The sequence below is a fragment of the Chironomus tepperi genome, unplaced genomic scaffold (assembly GCF_022539635.2).
Source record: "Chironomus tepperi strain 1889 unplaced genomic scaffold, CSIRO-AGI_Ctep_v1 contig_429, whole genome shotgun sequence".
Lineage (NCBI taxonomy): Eukaryota > Metazoa > Arthropoda > Insecta > Diptera > Chironomidae > Chironomus > Chironomus tepperi.
The window spans coordinates 547,664-556,338 of record NW_027226551.1 but is presented as its reverse complement, the minus strand read 5'-3'; the positions used below and the strand labels follow the sequence as shown (position 1 = coordinate 556,338).

The 8,675-nt window shown below is 34.0% G+C and overlaps 2 protein-coding genes across 2 annotated transcripts; one reads left to right on the top strand and one right to left on the bottom strand.

Annotated features, from left to right (window-relative positions):
* Window positions 1-318: 318 nt before the first annotated feature.
* On the top strand, window positions 319-1,601 carry LOC139097712 (E3 ubiquitin-protein ligase RNF4-like). The gene is made up of 2 exons (XM_070649660.1): window positions 319-546; window positions 617-1,601. The coding sequence occupies exons 1-2, from the start codon at window positions 477-479 to the stop codon at window positions 1,465-1,467; spliced, it is 921 nt and encodes a 306-aa protein (XP_070505761.1). The 5' UTR covers window positions 319-476; the 3' UTR covers window positions 1,468-1,601.
* Window positions 1,602-3,061: 1,460 nt separating this feature from the next.
* Srr (Serine racemase) lies at window positions 3,062-6,457 on the bottom strand. Its single transcript, XM_070649639.1, has 8 exons — window positions 6,194-6,457; window positions 6,086-6,111; window positions 5,826-5,979; window positions 4,570-4,701; window positions 4,408-4,497; window positions 4,199-4,344; window positions 3,707-3,935; window positions 3,062-3,545 (listed from the first exon to the last, which is right to left on the bottom strand). Exons 1-8 carry the CDS (start codon window positions 6,351-6,353, stop codon window positions 3,130-3,132), a joined length of 1,353 nt encoding a protein of 450 aa, XP_070505740.1. The 5' UTR covers window positions 6,354-6,457; the 3' UTR covers window positions 3,062-3,129.
* Between the last annotated feature and the right edge of the window lie 2,218 nt (window positions 6,458-8,675).

The following is an 8,675-nucleotide window of genomic DNA, read 5'->3' as shown; positions in this document are numbered from 1 at the left end:
GCACTTTTGGTTGATTTATTTACCCAAATGCATAACTTACTGTGATTATGTGTTCAAATTAACAAAATGAACTGATTGTTTTGGAAATTCTAATGACTATGATTCATACCTTTTAGTATTTGCATACTTTGTTGTCATAATTAGAGCAGGAACTTGATAAACACACTCATAGACACACAAATTATTAACTGCAAATTCTTACATACAAAAAGTTTAACGGTTTGAAAAAATTCAAATTTTCCCGCGCAAAACCGATTGAACGTTCAACGAACAAAAAATCTGAAAAAACACAACAATAACTTTAATAAAATATTTAAAATTAAAAGTACGCAAAAAAGACTGTAATTTAATAGATTTGTAATTGATTAAATTAAAGACAAAATAGAAATTAAGATAATAATTAGTTCAAGTGATGTGATTAGTTAAGTTTCGGGAACAGAATCTACAATTATTATTATTTTATATTTTTTTATCCAATGAGTTTATTTGAGACTTCTTCAGAACTGTTTGAGGATTCAGACATTAGCTCGGAGTCGACATTTGAATGTAAGCCCTTGATTTCATCACATTACAGCGTAATTTGAATTAACAAATGACATTTTTCTTAAACTTACAGCAGCAAGATCAGAAAGTTCAATTTCATCACAATCTGACAGTTCTGTATCATCTGACGATAGTTCAATGGCAGGAAGAACAAGACGAGGACGATTGGAGAATCTTTTGTCACAAAGTTCAGGATCATCCAGTGATAATCAAGTAATTTCTGAAAGCACAAATAATAATTCAGAAAGTTCTATTGATATTAGCGATCAGTCATTCTCGGCTAGTCATAGTCATGTAAGTGAATCTGATCTATCAAACAATTCGAGTAGATCATCTCAATCAAATGATACAGAAACATATGATGTAGAAGAAGAAATGGCACGTGCTAATAATGTTCCAGTAATTGAAATTAATGATTCACAAATGCCATCCAATGTCCAGGATGATGATGATGTAATTTTAATTCCGCAAAATATTGAAACAATTGATTTGTGTACACAAGCAATGACTATTCCACTCCGTTTACGTAATGAAGTCATAGATATAACAGACAGTCCAGGAACTGATAATAGTCATGCTGGTCCAGTTCGTCGACGAAGAAGAAGAAGTAGACTAAATGAACAGCCTGAATATGTAAATGATAATTCAGCACCAGAAACTCATAGACCAACAACATCAACGCCAAATGCAAACAAGAGATTAAATTTAGACGATTCAATGAACGATAGTCAGCCAAAAATTACTTTAACATGTCCAATATGTCTAGATTCAGTTGTCAATCGAACACCTGTTTCAACAATATGTGGTCATATATTCTGTCAAGCGTGCATTATACAAGCACTTGGAAATGCCAAAAAATGTCCGATGTGTAAAAAGGCTTTAGGAGCTCGAAAGCCATACTTTAATATATTTTTACCATGTTAAGTTAATAATGTTTAATATATATTTCAATGCTGTAACTAAGCTTCTCTGTTTATAAAAGACTGAATAAAATTCAATAAAAAGAAGTTCACTAGGTATCGTACAAACAGATAAAAGTGACATTTTCCATGCAAAGCCAGATGTTCATTATGTTGTAATTTTTAACGGATTATTTAAATTCAAAATCTGTTTGAAAACAATACAAATGTTTTAAAATACTGAATAATTTGTACGGTTTTGAGTGTAATTTGTAAGGTTTTCAAATTTGAATTTCAAAATGACCGTTAATTGAAATCAATTTTAAGCCTTCATAATCTCATCTGTTAAAGACGTTATTTACAAACACTTAGCATGTAGTGAGTATCGCAGCATGATGCTTTCTAAGAAAATTTGCGTGAAGTCAACAATCATAATCCATTTTTTAAGGCCTCCCTTCCTACACTCGACCCTCAAACATTGAAAATTAATAAGTTCCAGGAACGAATTCATAAAAAAGTTATGAATGAACTCAGCATTGTATTGTGACGTAATGCTCACTAAACACGTAGGCAGACAGGAGTAATTCAATACGCGTAAAGTTCTGATTAATTAAATATTGAACTTTCTTTATTTCTTACGAACAACTGATTTTTAATTTCATTTGATCCCGAAGCTATATTGTTCCTGTTTGTTGTTTTCCATTCATGTTAAATCATCCATTACCTCACCGCAAATAGAAATGAAAAAAAAAAAAATGTGTAATTTAGTTCATTGAATCGAAGATTAATTCTGTGAAATCACTGAACATTGTGAACGGCATGTAAAAATCCCCATTGAAGTTGTTCATGTGAAACGGTCGTTTGTGTCTTTCTTGGAAGGATATATGTTTCTGATTCATAAGAGTTAGTTCCGCTCATTCTTCAATGAATTTTAAATTCTCTATTTTATTTGATTTACAAATGGCTTTTGACTTTGACTTCAATTCACCTTCATTTTAAGAATTTTTAGATGCTAGACTGCGGGAGTATAGCCACGAGAAGCGGATATTACAAAACATTTCTTCTTATTCCTGATTTTGTCATTTTTGATTGCTATAAAAAGATTTGTTCAACAATACAGAATAATCTGGATATTTCTGCGGGATTCACATCAATAACACATGTTGGAATTAAGCAGAACTCGAAATTGACTGTATTTAAGTTGAGTCGGCTCGGTCTTTAGTGCTTTTTTCAAGAATATTATCGCATATAATTTTACTTTTATTGTCCTGGTTGTGCTGGATGTTTGGTGAAAACGTGAAATTTCAACAACCAGGCGTCTAAAGATCTAGGATTTGAAACATAAGCTCCGTTTAATTGAAATATTGGCTTATCACTTGATTAGATAGCTTTAAACTTTCCTTAAATGCTTTAATTAATGACTTTTCTTCGAATTTTTCAATTTATTCACAAAACTTTTCAAAAATTTCCCCTCGTCAAAGATTTGAATTTTTTAAAACCGTTATTTTTCAAAACTAATTTGACCGTTTTTTTCAAAATAACTTTTTGTTCATTTATTATTTTTTAATCGAGTCGACATCAAGCTCTGGAACTAAGGAATGAAATCAAAATTCTAGAAATTTCCGTACATACTAACATATTTATTACAGATGAGATTAATGTTTTTGAATATAATACAAATACAAGTTCAAAGTGCTTCTGCACGATGAATAGCCATTGGAATGTCATTAAAAACAACATGATCGTAATGCTCATTCAATATTCTCTTTAGTTGTTGACTATTTTCCCAGTCGGCTGCTTCTGCAACTATTTTAACTTCCACAGAATAAATGTCCTTTAACCAAGCACGTTCATGCATTATATCCTTTATACTAACACCAACTGAGCAAATTAATTTACATAATTCACTTATACCTCCTGGACGGTCCGAAACTGTAACTGAAAAACGAATCAATCGTCCTTCGGCAGCCAAACCTCGTTCAAGACATCTTCCTAATGCTGTTGTGTCTATATTACCGCCACAGATCAAAAGTACAATCTTCTTTCCTTTATATTCATCTAAGTGACCAGCAAGTATAGCTGCTAAGCCACTGGCGCCAGCACCTGTTATTAAAGAGATTTAGATTGTTATTACTGGATTATAATACCCAAATAGCCAGACCGATATGATTCTGGATCTGAGATATTGCTGGATTTAAATCGAATCCAGCATCAAGTCAGAATCATGCCAATCTAGCCTATCCGTCATAATCAATCATATCTACCTTCAACCACACATTTCTCCATCTCGACTAGACGCAAAATTGCCAATGCAATCCATTCCTCCTTGACGACAATCATCTTGTCTAATAAAGGCACAATTGTTTTGTATGCATTAACGCCAACTTTCGGTACAGCAAGACCATCAGCTAATGTTGCTAAATTTTTAGTATAAATTGGACCTCCGTTCTCTAAAGCTTTTGAAAATGATGGACATTTGTCGGATTCAACACCCTGGAAATTAAAGGAAAGGATATAGAGTCATTGGTCCAAATTGGACAAGTCGGTTAATGGATCCATAGTCTGGCATGAGACTGGCGTGACTCTAGGATGATCTTGGATCCTAATCCGGCATCTAGACGGCTTGACTCTAACATGATCCCGAATCCGAATTCGACACCAAGTCAGAGTCACGCCAGCCTGATGCTCGACAGTGGATCGATTAACCGATTTAAGCTATTCGGGTAGAACCCAGCCTAATTCCATTCAATAATTACAATGATTTTAGTATTAGGCGAGAGTGTCTTTATTGCAGTAGCAATTCCAGCAATCAAACCACCACCGCCAACAGGAATAACAACAGCATCAGCCCCATCACATTGTTCCACAATTTCTAGTCCAATTGTTCCTTGTCCAGCCATAACTATCGAAAAATATACAATTAATAAATCTAAAAACATATCAAAAGAGTTATCGAGAACTCAACTGTATGGATGGTCATATCCATTGATATATGGCATTCCTTTATCACGTGATATTTCCATAGCAATCTTTTTTGCAGCCGCCATATCCGCGCCTTTTGTAATAAAAATTTTAATACTAAATTCCCGAATTTTATCATTTTGTAAAATATTAGACTCGATGTTACCTTGCACAAGAACATTTGCCTTGAAGTTTCTACACTTTTGTATTTTCATGATGGATGCTTCCTTAGGCATAACAACAGTCACTGGTATATTGAGCTTCATACCATGATACGCAATTGCTTGCGCGTGATTTCCTATTGAATTTTTCATTTATTATATATTAGTATGTAGGCGGAGGGATTTTAAGTGCAGGTACTTTATGAACTGTCGTCCTTAGAATCATTATTTGACTTTTTTGTGCATTTTTAGAGGACATTGAAGCTTATAATTTCACTTTGATCGACTGATCTGATGGCTGTCTGGTTGAGACGCGAGATCTCTCAAACCAGACTTACTTACTTACTTTGCTGGCAGTACAAATCAATTATGATCCAGCGCTAAAGATGGCTCCAAAATCAGACATCGTTGCGAGCTCTTGTTTGAAGAATTAGCTAAGTACTATCAAGTTACTGGCTACTCGCTTGGTTTGATTGCTTAAAACTATCTCTAAATGCTTTAATTAATGACTTTTCTGAGAATTTTCCAATTTATTTACTAAACTCTTTGGAAACTTTCCCCTCGACAAAATTTTAATATTTTTTGACCGTAAGTTTTTAAAAAAAACCGTTATTTTTCAAAGAAATTTTTGAATGGTTTTCTCATTTGTTTTTTAAATGCAACGATTTTCAATGTTTTTTTAGTTTGGAACAGAGTAGAAAAACAGGTGCCTTAGACAGGCAAAAACCGTAACAAAAATTTGCAAAAAAAGTTACCGTTTTTTCATCAGGTTTTTTAGCCTGTCACAGGCACCAGTTTTGCAACTCTGGTTCGGAATGATAAATTCGAATTTTTAATAACCGTTAAGAAATTTAAAATGGAAAAAAGCGTTAAAAGACAAATCTCTAATTTTATGATCTGGAAAGGCATACAGTAACTTGCATTTGTTAATCAAATACTGATCACTATGCAAAACTGCGCTTAACTCCCTCGATTAGCAATACGAGGAATATTAGCATTTTTTGTAAAATTTACAGATCCATCTCTATTTTTGGTTGCACAAAGACATACTTGAATTTCTAAGGATTCTGAGTTACCCGAACAGCACAATTTGTTCATAAGGCACCGCTCAGTTGCCGTATTAACTTTCAGAGGCAAAGTTGCTCTAACGGCACCTTGATGGCTGATTTCAAACAACTTTTAAGGCAAAAACTGTAGTTCACACCATTGTGCAGCTCGGGCAACATACATGTTCATAAAATCCACACAAATCATGACATACCTAACGATGCAGACACAACTCCAGCTCTCTTTTGTTCGGGTGTCAAATGCAATAAAGCATTACGAGCGCCACGTTCCTTAAAACTTCCAGTGAATTGCAGAAATTCCTTTTTCAAATATATATCCATACCCAGACTATCACTTAAATGTGAACGCTTTAATGTATGTAAATTTACCACAAGAATGGATGAAAAAAATAGGGGAAATTGAAATGTATTAGCAAAATACGTGACTAGACAAGTAATTGCCTTTAATTCTTACCGTGCATGGTGTTGTTTCAATTCCGCCTAAAACGAAAAAAAAAATGTCAAGTATCACTTTATAGGCCTGATAATTGAATTGAAATTTAGGTATGTAAAATATAAACACCTCTTATCATGAAGGCAGCTTGACAAACATCTTGAAATGTTATAACGCGTGGATTCTTTTCATCACAAAATGGATCTTGAACTGTTTCAGTAACATCTGTCGTGTCAGGCTTTGTCGCACAATCCATATCCTCAAATGTCACATTCTGTTCGTCTGTCATTTTTACAGAAGATCCAACTAACTTTTTCAGGAATAAAAAAATTTTTAAAAATTGCTCTTTGCACGTCTTTAACAAATGAGCTGATAAGCAAAACTGTCAGCAAGTCACAATATTTTTCTGAATTTTTTTTTTCTTACTAAGCTTGTGATAAAGAGATATTTACTTCTCAAAAAAAAATTGATAATTGCTTGTGGTCACAAACAGAGATTGTTTGCATGCGTATGAGATATGTGTCAAGTACGTAATTTCGTATGTCATGAATTCTGTTCTAATGAATAAGTATAATAGAGTTATGGAAGATGAAGAACTTTAAATGTTATTTAACTGATGCAGTTTGTTTGGGTTTGTAACAGATTAAAACTGCATAATTCTGCATTGAAATGTTGTTATAGAGCTATTAGGTTTGTTTAACTTAACTTGTCAAGATAATCTTCGGAATCTCTGCATTATAATGCAGTTAAGGGTGATTTCTAAATGCAGTGGTGGACAACCTTGTATTTTTCGTGGCATACTTTGATTATTAGTCTTGACTAAAACATACGGTTCATGACATTTTCAAACGTTGTCGATAGCACACTACTGTTCCGCAGCATATAGGTTGCTCACCACTGCCCTAGAGCGTTGACACTTAAATCTCATTCTTTTGCCAATCCCTTTGTACATTTAAGCTCTCTTTTCGAACTTCTATAACAGTAGAACAGTCGAACGTGTGCCGAATGCAGTTTCGATCAAGGTTCATCACCAAAGTGTGAAACCAAAATTATAAGGTGACCACTGTTCTAGTCTGACAAATACTTTCTAGTAGGCTCCATTAATATATATTTATTGTTTAATTTCATGGTTAAGACCAGCGAAGAGCAACAGTTCTTATGTCATGGCTAAAACTCAGCTCTAGAATAATGCCGCGGCACACAGGTTGTTCAATTCTGCTTTAATTCGGAATTCGTAACAACTTGCTAACCCTACACATTGTCAGGACATGAAAAAGTTTAACATGACTTGAGATTGAACCCATTATTTAGGTCTAAAGTATAGTGCCATTTCAACAGGTTCCATTTCGTGACATGTTTAATAATCCTGTGGATGGTAAGAGATCTCAAGGAAGACTAAAGAATTCCTGGATTAAATGTGTCCAAAAATATTTTAAAGTACTTAACATTCTAAACTGGCGGAAGTTTTCAAAGGATAGAGTCGGCAATAGATGTTCTCTCCTCACGGCAATGGACCCACGTGCACATCAGTTAAGTAAGTAAGTGAGTAAGCAAATAAGTAAGTAAGTTCCCTAATCCAATGTTGACCAGAGCTCCAATTTCATCTTGATTATCTACATTAAGACATTGAAGCATCTAAACATCTGAAAAAGCACAAATTTGCAGATACTTGAATTCATTCTAACTCAATTTTTATGTTTCTCAACATTATGTCATTGCTCATGATACACAATTTGAAAACCACTGATTGAACAAGTATGTACATGTCCGATAGATATCTGTAACGAAATCAAATTCTTAAGGTTCTATATAGAGTACGTCTGTAATTCAGTAAGTTGCTTACTAAGGTTGTGAACTGCTATTTCTACTCATAATCAAGTCTTCACAAATTTGATATTAATTTAAACTCTTTAAAATTAAATTTACAAATTTAAAGCCATGCAATGCAGCTTGCGGGTACAAAAAACATATTAAGTAAATCAACGAAGAATGATGTCATTTTGTTAATGTAATTTAATATCGAAGCAAGCATGTTGTTTGTATGTAGTGTTGTTATATCTGTACTGACGTATTTCTCAATTATGTGATGAAATTAATTCAAATACATCACAGATCAAAACAGTCCCGAGCGACACAAGTGAAGATGGCTACCAAATGGAAGCTGCCTTGAATTGATATCTTTAAGGTTGCATTGCCTTGGTCAAGGATGGTTAGCTTCAAGGATATGGCTGCCTTTATTTGGTAGTTACCTCGGTTCAGTATTTATATGCAGAGTCCATATTAGGAACCCATATGTTTTGGCAGCCATATCGACGCTAAAATCCGAGTTGACTTCTATTTGACGTTAACCTAAAGTTCTGAAGCAGAGCGTCTTAAAGTTCCGAAGCAAAGGGTATTAAAGCTCCAAAGCAAAGGGTATTAAAGCTTCAAAGCAGAGCGTCTTAAAGCTCCAAAGCAGAGCGTCTTAAAGCTCCGAAACAGAGCCTCTTAAAGTCACGAAGCAGAGTCTCTTAAAGTACCGAAGCAGAGCCTCTTAAAGTTTCGAAGCAGAGCCTTAAAAAAGCTCTTAAGCAGAGCAAAGGCTTAAAGCTTTGAAGCAGTTGCCTTTTAA

What these genes read in the sequence shown, in the direction of transcription:
- LOC139097712 (XM_070649660.1), top strand. Translation starts at nt 477, where the DNA reads ATGAGTTTATTTGAGACTTCTTCAGAACTGTTTGAGGATTCAGACATT. An exon ending in CTCGGAGTCGACATTTGAAT is followed by an intron (nt 547 to 616) that starts GTAAGCCCTTGA and finishes TTAAACTTACAG; the next exon opens with CAGCAAGATCAGAAAGTTCA.
- Srr (XM_070649639.1), bottom strand. Translation starts at nt 6,353, where the DNA reads ATGACAGACGAACAGAATGTGACATTTGAGGATATGGATTGTGCGACA. An exon ending in AGCTGCCTTCATGATAAGAG is followed by an intron (nt 6,112 to 6,193) that starts GTGTTTATATTT and finishes TTTTCGTTTTAG; the next exon opens with GCGGAATTGAAACAACACCA. An exon ending in AGTTGTGTCTGCATCGTTAG is followed by an intron (nt 4,702 to 5,825) that starts GTATGTCATGAT and finishes AAAATTCAATAG; the next exon opens with GAAATCACGCGCAAGCAATT.